The sequence below is a fragment of the Prionailurus viverrinus genome, chromosome A2 (assembly GCF_022837055.1).
Source record: "Prionailurus viverrinus isolate Anna chromosome A2, UM_Priviv_1.0, whole genome shotgun sequence".
In the NCBI taxonomy this organism is placed as follows: Eukaryota; Metazoa; Chordata; class Mammalia; order Carnivora; family Felidae; genus Prionailurus; species Prionailurus viverrinus.
The window spans coordinates 71,123,394-71,140,568 of NC_062562.1; the positions used below are offsets into that span (position 1 = coordinate 71,123,394).

Below are 17,175 nucleotides of genomic sequence, written 5' to 3' on the forward strand. Positions count from 1 at the left end.
GCCTGTTTAATCACAGGCACACTCACCTTTCCCTGCTGGTCCGTTTTGATCTCCCAGCCCCGGGGCAATTCCAGCCGCGTGTCTGCAAACATGTTGATGAAATTCACCAAGTCACGGTTGTGCTGGTAGCGTTCGAAATTGCGAGCGTCCCGCCGGACTTTCAGAATCATGTGCTTTAAGCAGGTGCTACTGGTGAAGACTCGGTAGGCACCCTGAGAGGGGGTCAGGGACGATTTGGGTAGGGTGTGGGAGGGGGTGGGTAAGAAAAACACAGACCAAGTACACTTTGAGTGCCACGCAGTGTAACCCGATAGCTAACACAGTGATTTATTGTGAGCCTTGAGGGGGAAACCTCAGAGGTGGAGATCTTGCCCCCAAATTAAATGTGCACCGTAAACACACATGGGCCTGTTGGCAATCTCTACCCAAAGCTCCTCTGCAACCTTGGACACTGTCGACCTCCGGGTGCATCTCAAAAGCTCCCCTGCCCCTCGTCCCTCCTCTGTCAGTCAGCACTGGACTGGGCTCTCTTGAGTCTCCCTCCACCATTGGGACCATTGCTCCTCTCTCCACCCTTCCTTCCTAGTCTGCACAGGTCTGCCCTCCCTCCTCTTATAGGTCTGTAACAAGGAGCAGTAACTTAAGGTCCCTGGGGATTTAAGGCTGGACCTTTGTGTGTGGACGAGTTGGAGATGAGAAGACAGGAAGAAAGTTTCAGGAGTTTGCAATTGTGCCAAATTGTGGGAAATAAGCTTAGGAATTCCCTGACCCTGCACTGATGGGTTAACAAGGCATAAAGAATTACAAAGCCATAGGATGCTCACACCCAAGTTTGGGTAAACAAGATTAGGTAAATAGGTATAGAGAGGGGCCGGGCAAAGGCCCCAGTATAGAGAGGGTGGGGCAAAGGCCCCAATACAAAGGTATATGAGGTAAATAAGATTAGGTATTGAAGGTGGTTACACCCCCCAATTTAGTACTATGGCAGAAAGCTGCTTTCACAGGAAGGAAGGACCAGATTAGGTAAACAGGTAAATAGGGCTATAGACCTCTGCTGGATGAAGTTGCTCAAAGCAGAGCTAATTAGCAAAATAAAGGTACCTTGTTGACCCTGAGGTAGCATTCTGTAGCTTTCTTATCCCCTAGGGAGCTAAAATAAACAGACACGGCACCTCATGTCTTCCGTTAACAACCATCTGCCCAGCACCAGGATTTTGTTTTATATTGACCCAAACCTCTAACACTGGATATCTTCAAAGCCCCCTTTCCCTCACACTCATGAGTTAATGTTCACAGATTTACTGTCTTTTAGTGCACGTCCATGACCATGTTTGTAAGACTTCTGATCCTAATAAAAACAGAGCAAGGACCCTTAATCAGGGCTCTTGTCTCCTCCTGGACATTAGCCATCTCTCGCATTTTAATCCTGTATCCTGTTTCCTTGCTGGACAAGAAAGAACTTTAGGACCAGAGTCTACGACACCAAATGGTGCACAGGGCTGGTGTGCATGTGGTGAAAGCAAACACTGCTTGCTGCCCCGGTGCTCCAGGGCATCAATATCCAGCATCTGTGTCCCCCTTCGTGACTCATCCCTGTACTAGTGGGCAGATGCTCTGGGTCTAACAATGGATGTCCCAGTAGCTTCTCAAATATAACCTGCTAAAAACTGGTCTCCTCCCCAGCCATAGCCTCTGTCACCTAATCAAACAATTGCACCTGCTAATGGAGACACCCCCTAACTCAGGTGCCCAAAGTGGAAAGGACTCAGACTTTCTCCAGTCCTCACTCCCACCACTCCTCCATCACAATTGTCCCCCTTTCCATTCTCCTGGCCCCTTTCTTAGGGCGGGCCTCCATCATCTCTCACTTATGAGCCTGGATCAGCCTCTAGCCTCACAGCTTCTTCATCTTTCCTGCACTTCTGCTCGAGAAGATGTTGAATCAAACGTTGGACCATGTGACACAAATGCCTAAGACTGCTGTTGGTTCCTTCCCAAGTAGAGCCAGGCTCCTTTTCATGATTTACCCTGCGTTTTACTACTCATTCTCCAGCCCCTCTTCCCAGCTTTGTGGGTCACCACATCCCACCTTCACAGACCCAACCCCCGGCTGGGTTGGGTCACAGCTGTGTCCTCTCTCCCTCTCTCTGGAGCTTCTCCCCACCAACTTTCAACCTTTATGACTCAATTCAGCAGTTGCCTCATCAGGGATGGCTCCCCTGTGTTATATCTCCTGTGTTCTCAGAGCATTTCATTCCTCCCTGAGGTCAAGCCCTGTCCTGACTCATCACGCTGGTCTTTGTACATGTCTGTTGCTGCAGAAACTGGGCAGCTTGTACCGTTCAGGTGTCACACTGTCTCTGTAATGCCAGCACCTAGGTCTGTGTCTGTCCACAGAAAATGTTTGTCAAATGAAAGGATTAATGAATATAGTGATAGCATGTCATTGCTTTCCTGAAAATACAAAAAAAAAAAAAAAAGAAAAAGAAAAAAGAAAAGAAAAACTATATGTAAAACTCACATCAAATATAACTTAAGCATGATACTTAAACAACTAGTTTTATTAAAAGGAAAACTAGATATTTATCTAGGAGAAATCTATTTCAAAATTTCTTTAATGAAAGTGATTTTATAATATAATCCAGGCTGAAGGGAATCTGTCAACTTCAGAATCTTGTTCCTTTAAAATTTTAACAGTAAGAGAAACATGCATTTACTTCTGAACCACTATCACTGACATTAATACATTTGAGCCTAACAAAATTGAAGAAGCAACAGCATGGCCAATCCAGCTTTTCTCCTTTTTGGGAGACTCACAGAGAATAAAAACAGTGGGCTGAGGTGTTTTTGTTTGTTTGTTTGTTTTTTCAATCTTGCCAGGGTTAAAATGCTACCCTCTTTAATCTATCAAACAACTTTGCAAAAGAGTGTTTTGGGTTTGATGGGAGCCAGGTGGGCTCTTTCTGCATTCTGGAGCACTTACATAATTGGCGTGTAGTACAGTGAAAAACTCGGGATTGGTAATGAACTTCACTGCTGGGGACTGCAGCAACAAGGTGATTTTTTGTGAGTTCACTGGAGAAAGTGACCCTTCTCTCCTCAGATCTGGAAAAAAAGTGAAGCAAAGCAAAGGATGCATCAGAAAAGGCATTTCAAATACAGTGCTTCTCTCTACAACAGCAGCACACAAGCCTTCACCCAGACAGCTGGAACAGACTGTTGTTCTGAATGGTGATCTGATCAGGTGTCACAGTGATAGGAGCAGGTGTCGTATCACTTTGTGTGTGCCAGTTAAGAGTCATTGCTTCCTAAGAGACCTTCTGCATAACTTCAGTTAGGCTCAGGTCCTTGAACATCTTGTCCCTTTTATTACAATGACTTTACTTCTTATTCTCTTTATGAGTTGCTCACCATAGCTTGGCTGTTTGCAGGAAGGAGCACAATTCTTGCCCTCCCTGCATCCACACCCACCTGTACAAGACTGCAGCTTCTCCCCTTGGGGAACTGGGCTAGCCTTGTGCCTCTCCCCTTGGTGAATTGAGCCAACCTTGTACCTTGCATTAAGAAACAGGATTTGGCAGAAGTTCTGAGCCAGGGTTTCAAGAAGTCTGTGTGTCCCCACTCTCTCTGAGAACCCTGCACCTCTGTGAGGACAAGCTTGGCCTAGCCTGGTGCAAGATGAGACACTACGGGGAATAGGGACAAGCCGGCCCAACTGAGGTCCTCTCAGGCCGGCCAGCCAGTGGCTGGTTTGATAGCTGACCCAGGATGCATGTGTGAGCCCCGCGGAGCTCAGCGCCAATGGCTCACCTGTGGGAAAGATGCAGGACATGGAGTTTAAGGTACTACGCTTTGGGATAGTTTGTGACACAGCAAATGCCAAGGGATCTAATACCAAACTCAGAAAGAAATTTTCTGTTTATTGTTTTCCTAATGTTTTTCATTACTCAACCACTTTACCTCATCTCTCCCAGAGGTCGAAGAAATTAATAACAGAAAAACCTAAGCCAGTAAGTTTAGCTACCATATCTGGTAAAATGAATAGAATGGATGCAGTTACAACTGTTGGTGGGACTGTGTACACACATGAAAATGTCCACTAATCTGCATCACTGTAGGCAGCTGCGAGCTGGCAGAACGGGAGGCACATTCCTGCTTGCTCACTGCTTCCAGTGTGCTGTCATTTAACCCAATTTAAGAGAGAGGGGATTATTAGGATGTCACGGTGATAAGCTTACGTCATCACAGGTATAAAAAGCTGAAGGCAGTCTCCTATGCCTTTCGAATATTCTTATCTGAGCTCCACTCAGGCAGATTCAGAGACATGAAAAGCAGACCCCTGGCAGATGCCTCGCCTACAGTATTAGGTAAAGAGACTCCGGGGTGGAGTGCATCAGGTAAACTCTCCGGAAAACCTCTTTACTCCAGGTTGCTCCCTCAGGGGGAATTGTATTTTATTCTAAATGCAAACAAATAATTATTCCCAGTGTTGTCATGTGGCTTCTTTGAAGTAGACTGTGAAATTTCATTGCATGTTTTATCTATAAGTGGAAAATCCTTAGGACACCAACAGATAAATTTACTTAACAAGAAATGATTAGGCCACTGAACAAATTGTCTTGATGCACAAGTATGAGTTCTCTTACTGTGAATGCACTTCTCCTTGATGTTCCTGGTAGGAAACTCCTGTCTGTTTCTCCCTGCTGGCACCAAGCCTCTTTCCCCTCCACCCTGACCTCCCCAATTCCATTCCCAAGGCCCACTGCGAGGCACCATCCCACAAGGCAGGGCAGGGGCTCACACTCTCTGTCACACTGCCGCTGAATGCCATCCCAGGAGTCTCGGTCCCCCTCCTCCCATACCTAAGCTTGATTGAGAAGAGTCAGCCTCTGAGTCGCTCCCACCGCCTCCACTGCCTCCTGTTGGGACCTGCTCACAACTTTGGCCTCCAGAATCTTCTTCTGGTCTCTCTGTTGCAATGGTTCGCTGAATATTTTGATACCTTTGCATCAGAAAATGGAAAGACAGGAATTAACTTTTGCTTATTGGCTTGTTGGGGGCTGATGTTCTGAATCAGATAACTGGAGAAATCTGTGAAGAATTGTCTTGGATGTCAGGAAACAAATGCTTAAAATTCCCATAAGATACCAAAACAATTAACAAGACAACTATATCTGGATGGCCACACTTCTTTTTGTTTTGTAAACTGTGATGAGTTTCAAGTATAGTGACATTTTACACATCAACACAAATAATAACTAGTCACAAAAACAGCCTCTGCCCTGCATTAAACAAAACCAGGCTAAGTCCAAAATAATGGTATGGGAAGTAATTTAAATGTTATAACTAAGATATCACATTACCTTTCTGTTATTGTGACAAGTCTATAAGCCAGAATAACAGTCCTGCTCACTTACTTTTCTCCAACAGGTAACTGATACCACGGGCAGGGATTGTGGAAATATTAAATGTTAGACACATGCTGGCTGACAAATGAATGTTTTCTGCTGATTTGAAGGCTCATTTTATTTTTCTTCCCCAGTTGGGGATTCAGTCAGTTGGCAGTTGGCCAGGTACTTACTAAATATTTACTAACTCTTCCAATATGCCCAGGCTGTATCCTGGACTTTTAGATCAAAGTCAGGATGAGAATAGGATATCACCCTCTGAACATACACAGTCAAGACAGGACAAGGAGGGGGATAGAATATAAGCCATGACTCCAGCAACGTGAATTAACTGTCCTGATGTGTAAGACATAGATGTGGAAACACCTAGCTGCATGTATATATATATGTGTGTGTGTGTGTGTGTGTGTGTATACACACACACACACACATATGTGTGTGTATATATATATATATATATGTGTATGTGTGTATATATATATGTATACACACACACACACATATATATGTATATACACACACACACACACATATATATATATGTATATACACACACACACATATATATGTATATACACACACACACACACACATATATATATGTATATACACACACACACATATATATATATATATATATATACACACACACACATATATATTTTAATGTTTATATATTTATTTTGAGAGAGAGAGAAAGAGAAAATCCTAAGCAGGCTCTGGGCTGACAGTGCAGACCCTGATGCAGGACTCGATCCCACAAAGTGGGAGATCATGACCTGAGTCTAAATCAAGAGTTGGACACTTAACTGACAAAGCTACCCAGGCACCCCACCCAAGCTGTATATATTTTGAAGTCAGTGTGAACCTTTTGGGAAGCTTGTAGGGAAAGAACGTGGACTACCATGCACAGAAGGGTTCATCTGGGGGACTCTCAGATGTGTAGGGGTGGCATCAGGGTGTGTGGTTCCCGGGCGGTACTAAGGCATTGGGGGTGGGGGGGGGGGAGGTGGGGAGTGCTGACAGGATGCCCCGGCCACAGTTTGAATGTGATTCTCTAGGCACAGAGTTGCCAACTTGACCTGTGTCTGAATCACCTGCAGCTTTGTTAAAGCACAGATTGCTGGCCCCCCCTCCCAGAATTTCTCGGATCCAGAAGGTCTGGGGAGGGAGGAGGCAAGAGTTTGCATTTCTAACTCATGCCCAGGTGATGCTGATGCTATTGGTCCAGGGACCAACTTTGAGAACCACTGATGTAGGGGCTGGCTAGCTGCTGAAAAAGAGAGAGAAGCTGAGCTATGCACTGAGGATGATGATGCCATCTGGGTGGGGAATCCATTGGAGGAGGAGAGTGTGAATTAGGGAAAGCAGCTGGGAACCAGCCACAGCAGCAGTCTAGGCTGGAGGTGCTAAAGGCTTGGACCCAGGCAAGGATGGTGGGTCATGGTGGCTCTGCAGGCATGCTGCTGGGGGGGGGCACCCACACACTGCAGGGATACTAAGATCTCCTACCTCTGCCCCCAAAATCCTCAGAGAAATTTCCTAAACCTCCCTGCCCCTGATAGCCTGCTCTGTGTAATTCACACTGTATTTTGTAGGCAGATGTCCAGCTGTGTTGTTCCCCTGCTCTCCTTCCTCCATGCCGGGTAGCCCCCTTTTCCTCCCCATATAACCTCTATTTTGCCTAATGTCTCAGCCTGCTGAGGCACACGACCAGGATTCAGCTTCCCTTTTCCTCAAGGCACAGCAGGAATGGGAGAAAAAGCCAAATTCAAGAGAAATTTAGCCATAGAATTTGTGTGATTTTACACGTAGACTCAACAGGACTTGGGGCCTGCCTGGATGTGGAGGTTGAAGACAGAGGACACAGTTGTGAAGGCAGGTGAAGGAGTCAACACTTAAGAGGAGGACAGGCAGGTGGGGAGGGAAAATTTGGTGTGGATTTGGATATTTGACTTGGAGGTCGTTAAGATCATACAAGTGACAACAGCCAAGGGAACGTTGGTTGCTATATGAGTCTTGTGCCCAGGAAAGAGATATGAGGGCAGAGGAAGAGGCATGAAGAGGAGGAGAGCGAGAATCTGGGGAGCAGTGAATAACCAGGTCTCCAAATGCAGTCTAACATGGGGCGAGGGGGACGTACCATTATAGACAAGGTCTGTTGTGGCAGGGCTTCTGAAGACCAGTGACCTCTTTCCCTGACCTTAAAAAAGAATTTTTTTCTCAAGTGTGGTCTCTAGACTGAACACTTGGGAGAGAATCAGCTGAATAACTGTTATAATCGCAGATATTGAAATAAAATTGAAATCTGCATTTCTAAGAAGTTCTTCGGGTAGCATTACCTACATCTACATTTAAGAATCACTGGTTGTTTCTTTACATTGTATTTTATCTAGAGAGGCTCAGCCACTCACTCCTGACACCTGTCAGAAGACACCTTCGCCTGTAGCAATTACTGTGAGGCATTCCTGAGAAGGCCTCTAATAAGAAAACATGGAGGGGGCAGGAATGAGCAAAGAATTATACAGAGAAATACCCATGTTTATTTACCCCCTTGTGGGGAAGGTCAGGAAGGATGGCTGTCTGAGGTGTTCTCTTTGTTGGAACTCAGGGAGTGCCCCATGGTGGGAGTAAGTGTGCAACTTTGACCAGGGGAAGAATGGGGCCCGCCAAAGATCAAGGGAGCTGCTGTCGGGAGGATCCCCTAAATGACTCATGGCAGGTTGCATTTTCCAAAAATGGTTCAACAATATTTTTAGTCCCACATGCTCTTCTAGAACCTTCTAGACTCATCTCTTAAGAGGTAGAATCAATGTCCCCTCCCTTTGAGTCTGGGAAGATTGTGTGGCGACCTTGACTAACTGACAATAATGTAAGTGACAGTTTGTAATGGAATGCTGTAGCCATGCTGTGAGGAAACCCAGGCTACACGGAAGTCCACATGTAGGTATTCTGGCTGACAGTCACAGCTGAGGTCCCAGCCAACAGCCAGCATTAACCTCCAGATATATGGGTCACCAGCCGCAGCCCACTCTTACTGCAACCATAAGATACCCCGAGAGAAAATGGCTTCACTGAACCCGGTCAACCATGAGAACAATGACAAGTAACAATGATGATAATAATAATGATGGTAGCAATAAATTATCATTGTTTTACACCACCAGGTTTGGGTGGTTTGTTACTCGGCAGTAGATACTCAGAACAGAGCTTAGACAAACAAAGTTGTAGCCTCACATTTCCTTCCCAAAGAGCAGTGACCACAGAAGAGAATTTTAATGAATAAATATGATCTCATTTGATGATGAAGATGTCAGTAATTTTGCAACCTGCTGTGTCCTCAGTTGGACCTTGGTTGTCTTGTGCCTTACTGCCTCAAATTTCAGGTACCACCCTGATCTTTGCTGAAGTATAGGGGAAGTTTTGGGGAAGAAGGTCACTCAGCAGTTTGTGGAGGGATCACTCAGCAAGGGCAGGATGGCAGCCTTAGAGGCTTGCTCTGCTTTAAAGATGAGAGAGGGAGTCAGAAAGCAGGTTCTCTTACATTTCATCAAGAACCATCCTTCAGTGTCATCACTGACTTTTTTTTTTTCAGCAAAAGGGCAAATTTTATACAAAGAGTTTATGGAAATTGGTAAGAAAGACAACTGGAATATCTAATTTATAAATGAACAGCCCTCCCCTCACAGGCACACACAAAACCAAACAAGGAAAAAACCTTCCAAAACCAAGCCAAAGCAAACAAAACCCAAACGAAGCCCAAGAACATACAACTCTCAAGGGAGGAGCTACACTTGGTAAAAGAAAAGCTTAAGGAAACAAAAGTTGACCCTCCCTGTAAGAAGTGAAACTAAAGAAGAACCAAAATACCAGGAGCACCTCTTAAGTCAACAAAAACATACCAACAGACAAGACCAAGTAAAGCTATTGTTGCTGACATACTGAAACCACAGAAACACTTTAAAAAACATTTAGGCATTGATATCAAATACCAAAACCACAGTGATCCCCCTTGGCCTGCTCTTTTGGGACTATAACCCCCAGGAAACATTCTACATAAGACAATACTAATATTTAACAGGACCTTTAGCCTCGTCCAAAATAGTGATAAAAAGCAGCCAGGAAAACATCCAATAAAATGGCAAATTAACTAAAGTACATCCATTCATTGGAATACTACGCAACCATCTAAATGATACTCTTAAGGCTATGTAGCAATAGGAAAATGCTTATAGTGTGGCAAATGAAATGTGAATATAAAACTATATTTTATCATCACAACTATGCAAGTCCTGTGCATGTACATGGAGATTAAAGAGAGGTAAGGTCAACCTTGGGGTGGAAGAGTTATGCATACAGCATTTTTTTTTCCTATTTAAAAATTCCACTTCTCAATAATAGAAAAACTTCATCCAAATAACTAAAAAACCAACCAACCAGTATATTATTTAAAATGTGAATATATACTTCTATCTTCTGTTTGCTCAATAAATATCTGTGAAGGTAAATTTAATTATTTCAGGATATTCTGAAAGTGTAAGAATCAACTAGAGAAACTGTCTTACACTGAGTCCTGTTAAACTCTGGCACCATCCCAGGCACTGGCAGGGATACAGAGAAGAATAAGATGGAAGGTAAGGACTGTGCTCGAGGCAGGCACGATCAGTCATAAGGTTGTAGTAGAGGTGACTACGGGCTCTGTTTGGAGGGTTCTGGGAAGATTTCCGGGACCACACGATGTTCTCATTGAGCCTTTGCAGAATGGAGACGGATACCAGGTGGAAGGCAGACAGTGAGGGACGTCTGTGCAGTAGGAGCATGTGGCAAAGCTATAAAGGCTGGGAAGGGTGTGCTAAGTTTGGGGAATGGCCAAGTTTGAGTGTGGTCACCATAGGCTGCTTTTTGCACTCTGCATTTCTCAGTCTGTGCCTCCTTGCACGAACACACCTGACTTTCACAATCATGCTGTCAGGAGTCCAGGGAAACTCCTTTGATGGGGTCCAGGGCAGGCCACCTTAAAGTATGCCATTTTGGCATATTGATTATTTTGAATTAAAGTTACTTAAAAACCAGCCAGTGCAGAAGGACACTCTGACCCTCCTCTGTTCTCCTGAAAGCAGGAAATGAATTCGCCTTGTGAAGGGCACCCTTCCTGTACCCGGAGGCTGGAAGTCATCCTTATCATCAGGGATACGGAATCAGGGTGGGGAAGACTGTGTAAACAAACCTTGTTACTCTTCACTAATTTATTACCCCAAGCCGAAACTTTTGTCTTGTCAATTCTTCACCCCCTGCCCCACCCCAAATGTTTCTTTCTCTAAAAGATATAAAAGCTGTCTGCTTTGGTCACTTCTTTGAGTCTCATATTTCTAGGAGCTCCCATCCATAAGAAATTAAGTTTGCTTTTCTCGTGTTAATCTTACGTCAAGAACCTAGAAGTTTCCTTCCTTAGGAAGTTTTCCTCCCCTACATCTTCTTGCAACACTGACAATATTTCCGTTTTGCTGTGAGACAGTGATGGCTGTAAACTCCTCCCGATAACCAACTGCAGGTTATCAAAAACTGACCCCCGTGACTGATCACATCCGTGATGGGGAAAAGACTGGCAGTATACTTTCTGTGGCTGCTGTTATCATGCCAAATCACCAAAAAACCGTACATGCTTGAAAGTGATAGCTTAAGATAAGTGCTGAAGAGCCTGAATACTTATCTCAAGGTCATCTGACCTTTCCTTCCCTAAGTAGGCTTTTTCACAAGAAATAAGTACTTTCTCAAATCTTTAAATTCCTTTTCTTTTTATCTGTCCAGATGGATGCAGCAAAACACAACTTCCTATTCCGCAAAGTCTGGCTGCCTCTCCCAGAGTGTTGGGCTCCATGGAGGGCACAGGAATTTACACATTAAAGCCTTCAGAACTTCTCTAGAGGCCTGATTCAGGATGGACTTGGACTAATTTTTATATTATAGAACAAGAACATGATGAACTTTCATGGATTTTTATGTCAGAGGTCAAGGTGCTTACTTTGTTTTGATTTATTATTTTCTTCTAGTGCTCAAACTGCACCTCTCATAGATATAGCCTGGTGATGCTCCCCCAATTTCAGCCTCTCTGTCTGGCAAGACAGACCTAGAGACTATTTCTGCCTGTGGAATTTCAACCCGGGCTCTACGTAAAATGAGCTTGCTGTGTCCTCTACATTTTTATTTACAGGAGTTTGGTTGCAATCATCATGAAAGGACTCTCCCATGGAGTTTTGGTGCATTCATATCTAGTAAAACTGGGTTATCACAAGTTCCTCTTGTAATGTGTTTTCTTTCTGTGGGAATGACTGTAGAGAAATACACTGCCAATTAAAATTCTTCCTGATTCTCATTTTGACTTTAAACGCTCGGCTACTGATGGAGAAAAAGTGGAAAGTGAATGTCTTCCCAATGCTCAAGCAATTAAAGAATCCTGATGATTTTTACCAAATCATGCAGCTCTGTGTACAACAGTAACTAGAAGTTCAAATTTTTTGTCTCTGTGTATTTTTTCATAGGACTAAATTGTCCACTTTATTTTTCTGGCTGATACAGTTAATTTCCAAAGGAAATCTGCTATCAAGAGATGTGTCCCTCAAGCCCATGGGGTTCCTTATTCTTTATAATTCCTCCCAACCATTCCTTTATTTCGTACTAATGAGATGGCATGTAGAGACAGGTGAAGTCTGCATTCCTGGCTACTAAAAGTATCCCAAAGCTGCAGTCTTGGCCTGAAGCAAGAGGTCATACGATGCTCATGCTAGCTTACAGCATGAGAGAAATGTTATGTTGGGTCTCATTTACAGGTTAAAAACAAAATGGCATCTTTACAAGTTAAGTAAGGGTATAGCTTTTAGACAAAACAATTCTCAAAAACTGTTTTTAAATATTTCTTTTTCTAAGATGAAAGCTTTTTAGGAATTACTATTTCTGAGTATATAGCAATTAGGAGACCAGGGCAAACATGAATACAGTGATTTATAACAGGGTTTTTTTTTGTCTCCAGGCAGCTTTTAATATTCTATGGAGCCATCCTTGGCATGTTTTCAGCTGTTTGAGTTCTGGACCCTTTTGAGAGTCTCATATGGACCAGTCGGACAGAAAAACGTGCATCCATATATAATGTTGCATACAATTTCTGGAGGGTTCATGGAATAGGGGCACTCTCAGAAAGGGGGCAGGGGGCGGGCATTCTGGGGGCTGTTGGTTTAAGAACACCTCGTTTCAAGCATGTGCCATCAAGAAGTTCAGAGGATTGTCTATGCTTAAATGACATTCAGACTTTAGCTTGGCTCCTGCCACCAAATTCTGAGTCTAGCTTCCCAAGTACCTACTGTAAATGGTTTTCTTAAGATACATAATTACTTCCCAGTCTCCTCATACAATCTGAGCAGAAAAGTGTAAGAGGGGGCTTCTCTGGCTGCCACTCTCCTTTCCCAGTGCTTCACAGGGGCTCACTGCATGCTGATCACCAACCGCCTGTTGAGTTGCTCCATCTGCTGGATGGACCCCGATCTCCGCATCCCGTCGGGGGTGGCTGCTGCTGTCGGCCGCTGCCAGGTGGTCGTGCGGTTCACGTGGTCCACATAAAAGACCCGCCCGTGGCTGTCAATGCGAGCTTCCCAGTCTAGTGTGTAATAAAAAGGCAAAAATAAAAATCAAGGACAAACTATTGATTCATGTGAAACAGATACCACTTCCGGGTCTTCTGTGGGTAGAACTCCCTATTGGTTACTACTGGCTGAAGGCCAGACACTGCTCACAGAACCTGCCCTGACTTCTGAGGTACTGGTACTGAATTGGCATTCCAAAAGAGAGCCTACTGGACTCAGCCTCTCTGCTGGGCCATTTTAAACAGTAACTGTCTCCTCAAATATGACCTGTGTTAAAAAGTCTAACATTTTCTAAAGAGAAAGGCTGATATTTACTTTATTTCTTCCTTTAACAATTTCCATCATGTCAATCTTGTTGGCTACTCAACTTACAGCTGGAAGACTGGAAGCATCCTGCACTGAGAGTGCACAGTCTGATGCTGGAGAATTCTTTTTTTGCTAAATCTGAGGGACAGCAACTAGTGGGTGAGGGAATGATGGCCCTCACGTTCAAACCACCTTTAACTACAGTTCTAAGATACTGTACCTGAAACTTCAGAGGACCTCTATTCAATACTTAGCAACCTTGATTGATTGCCATTCCTCTTGAGAGGAAGAATGGACGGATTTGATCCCTTCAAACCATCCTTTTGACAAGTTGTAGGTTCACAGTGTATATTCAACCCACCTGTGGCTGCCAAATATCTCTTGACAAAACAAAACAAAACAAAACAAAACAAAACCAATAATGACTATTAACACACATCAAGCGCTTAAATACCTCTTTGTTGATAAATAACCATGGCAAACAGCAGAGGGAGCCCAAGACTAAGATAAATTCCTTTACTTCTCAGATTTCAAAACCAACAGACTAAAAGGTAGAAGCATGGATGATACACTACATAATACATATGGGGGTGTGTGTGGGTGGGTGGAAAAGTCCTTGAAACTGGGAGAGCTGGAAATAATACATACATATCTGAGCTTCACACACAAGAGCAATGTCTGCTGTACAGCAATGGGCAAAGCTTTTGGAGTCCACATGTGAAAACGTGCTGGAAATAACCGCTTCATGATAAAGTTATGCTGAAAAATGCATTTGATTAAAGAAGAAAAAGCAAAAATGGCTGCAAATGGAGGGAAACTATTCAGCTTTTTGAGTGAAAAAAGCAATAGCTTTTGGGAGTAGGTCAGATATTAACAATTCTATTGAAAAATGATTATTCAGGTAATGACATAGCAACTCTCAATTTTCTTAAGGAAAAAAAATCAATGTATTTGGTTTAATTTTGGTATTACATGTGCATGGTACATCTGTTTGTGAAGATTGTGGCTTATTTCTGACATTTACCTGAGGAATTGTCAAATAATGCCCAATGAAAACCAAAATACCAGAAAACACCAAATTTACCTTATCTAAGACAAACTGAAGGAAAATGCAGTCAGATTGTATAACTATATTCTAGGAGGTGTTGATTGAAATTGCTTACTATATAATCCAGCTCAACTGTTAGTTGTAAATGTTAATTAGCTCACTGATGAAATTGTGCATATGTGTAACTACTAGGTAATGTTGGAATTTCAGTGATTCCCAAATTAGTAGCAATTGGACACTTTTTTTCTTGAATTCAACATGACTGTCTTCCAACAAAGAATGAACATTAATCTTTGAAGAGTATTGTGGTCTCTAGTTCAATTAAACACACTCCTCCCAACACTCTCTAGGAGTGACACCATGCCAGGTCCCCTGGACACACTGCTGAGAAACTAATGCCTCTGCCCTCCAGGTTCCTATAGTAAAGGAAGGATTCCTTCAAAGACATGGCTCAAGTCTCAGAAATTTGCTAGGGAAAACATTAGAGAATAGTGCAGTGGTAATAACAATTTCACTGTACAAGTTTCCATATTTCCAAATCTCTCATGGAAAAGGATGGCAAGCCAGGTGGACAGGCCATCCTGTCAATATATTAAACAACAAATAGTGCTAATTGTAAATGCATAGTGCTAAGTTCTTACAAATATTCAGAAAGCAATAGCTAAGCGCACTTATAGATTATAAGTGTATTTTCTGGATTGCTCTGTAAAGAATTTACTTTCACATATTGTGTAAAGAAAGAATTTCAGGCCTCAGCATGTCCTGATGCATTTAGGACTGTGTTGTGTAAATAGATTTCTGCCAGTGATTACCTTAATGATGGTGGGGCAAGTTAGGGTCATTCATTTGTGACTGAAAGACCTATAAGATACAGAAGTATATCTTTTCCAAGAAGTCTAGGAACAATGTAGAGCCTAATAATGTATCGTTTTTAGTTATTATACTAACAAAAGACTGTGAAACTGTTCCTCCCCACCTTTTTTTTCTTTTTACTTTAACAAATGCAATACCATGTTTGTAGTCTAGACCTTTCCCATGAACTTCAGCCACATATCCAATTGCCTTCTTGACATCACTACCTGGATAACATCTCCAGTATAACTTGATCAAAACCACACTTCAGATCGTTCCCACCCAAACATGCTCTATCATCAGCCTTCCCTTCCCATGTCAGTTGAGGGCAACTCCATCCTTCTAGGTTAAAATTTTTGAGGTCATTCTTGATTCCTATTTTTGTCTCACAGATCACATCACATCTGTCAACAAATATACCTACAAAACATATGTCTAGAACTTGACCAGTCCTCACCATCTCCACTGCTCCCACCTGGGCTTAAGCCACCACTGCCTCTCACCTGGGCCACAGTGATAACCTTATGTTGGGTCTCATGCGTCTGTCCTTCCTCTTCCAAATTTAACGCCAACAGAGCAACCATAGAAACCTAAGTCAGAGAATGTCATTCCTTTTCTCTACATCTACAATGTTCCCCTTTTATTCAGAGTAAAAGCCGAAGCTTTTAAGTGATCTACAAGGCCCTCTGTGATCCGGTCCCTGATATCTCCCTGACCTTATCAGCCACTGCTTTCTTCCTTCCTAAATCCATTTCAGACACACTGTCTCCATGCTGTTCCTCAAACCTACCAGGCAGGCAGTTCTCTTTTCTCAGAAAGCTCTTCCTCCCCAAGGATAACCCTCTTACCTCCTCTAAGGCTAGCTTCAAATGTTGCCTCTCAATGAAGCCTACCTGACCACCCTATTTAAAATGGCAAACCAGCCACCACCATATACTCCAAATTCCCCTTAGCATGCTCTGCTTATGCTCTGCCATAGCACTTATTACCATCTAACATGTTATACTATTGCCTCATTCACTCTTCTTATTACTCATAGGTCTCTGTCAGGCTAGACTATCAGCTCCATGAGGGCAGGGATCTTTGGTCTGTTTTGTTTGCCTAAGATAGTGCTTCACACAGAGTGAGCATTTAATGAATATTTGTTGAATGAATATCAGTAATGAAGTCATCCATGTACCATATGAGATTACCTAGAAAATTCTGTTGTAAGGCTTCACTATCAGCTTCTGTAATATTTTTCAGGGTTGCATGAACAGAGAATTGAAATCTGTGAACTTGTTTTCATTATTGAAAGCAGCTTGTATAAAGCAATTCTCTGAAATATACTTACATTCAATTATTTACAAGGTTTGTGTACATAACTAGTTATTACTCTTGCATGGACTGGAAGTCAATTCATGCATACATGCATTGATAGGTTATTTATTGTGGGGAAAGTGTTCCTTCACTGGAGAGAACATGTTATAGATATTTTTACATAAGTGCTAAGTAGAAAGTATAGACACTGAAATTTTACTAGTCTTTTGTGGACTATCCATAAATCAATGTATAAATAAAGAAATCAGTTATCAAAAGTTAAAGAACATAATGTTTGCCTTGACCCCCCCCCAAAACAAATACAGTGTTCTTTTAAATGTTTACATATTCAAGGTATTTATTGCTTTGTCAGTGATAAATTACAACTGAATAGGACAAGAATGGTGCAAATGCAAAATATATCACATTATCAAGAATCGATGCATCAGGGAATAGGCATTTTTTCTTAGTTTTGCAGTTTTGCAGTTACCAGAAAATGATGTGGAATACCATCCCTAAAGATAATACGCATATATTTTTTTCTGGAAACCCCTAAGAACTACAGAAGAAATTTGAGACTGTCTCCTATTGATGGAAGTTAATAGTAGGGAAAACGCAAGTTCTTTCA

General features: G+C 42.7%; 1 protein-coding gene across 1 annotated transcript in view; it reads right to left on the minus strand.

The window, feature by feature from the left end:
- Positions 1 to 17,175, minus strand: part of HECW1 (HECT, C2 and WW domain containing E3 ubiquitin protein ligase 1) — a 409,193-nt gene that overhangs the window by 84,446 nt on the left and 307,572 nt on the right. Inside the window, exons 15-18 of the mRNA XM_047850881.1 lie at positions 12,906 to 13,056; positions 4,863 to 5,002; positions 2,984 to 3,105; positions 27 to 212 (exon numbers count right to left, since the gene is read on the minus strand). Of these exons, the coding sequence (XP_047706837.1) occupies positions 27 to 212; positions 2,984 to 3,105; positions 4,863 to 5,002; positions 12,906 to 13,056 (599 nt within the window). The remainder of the gene's footprint in view (positions 1 to 26; positions 213 to 2,983; positions 3,106 to 4,862; positions 5,003 to 12,905; positions 13,057 to 17,175) is intronic.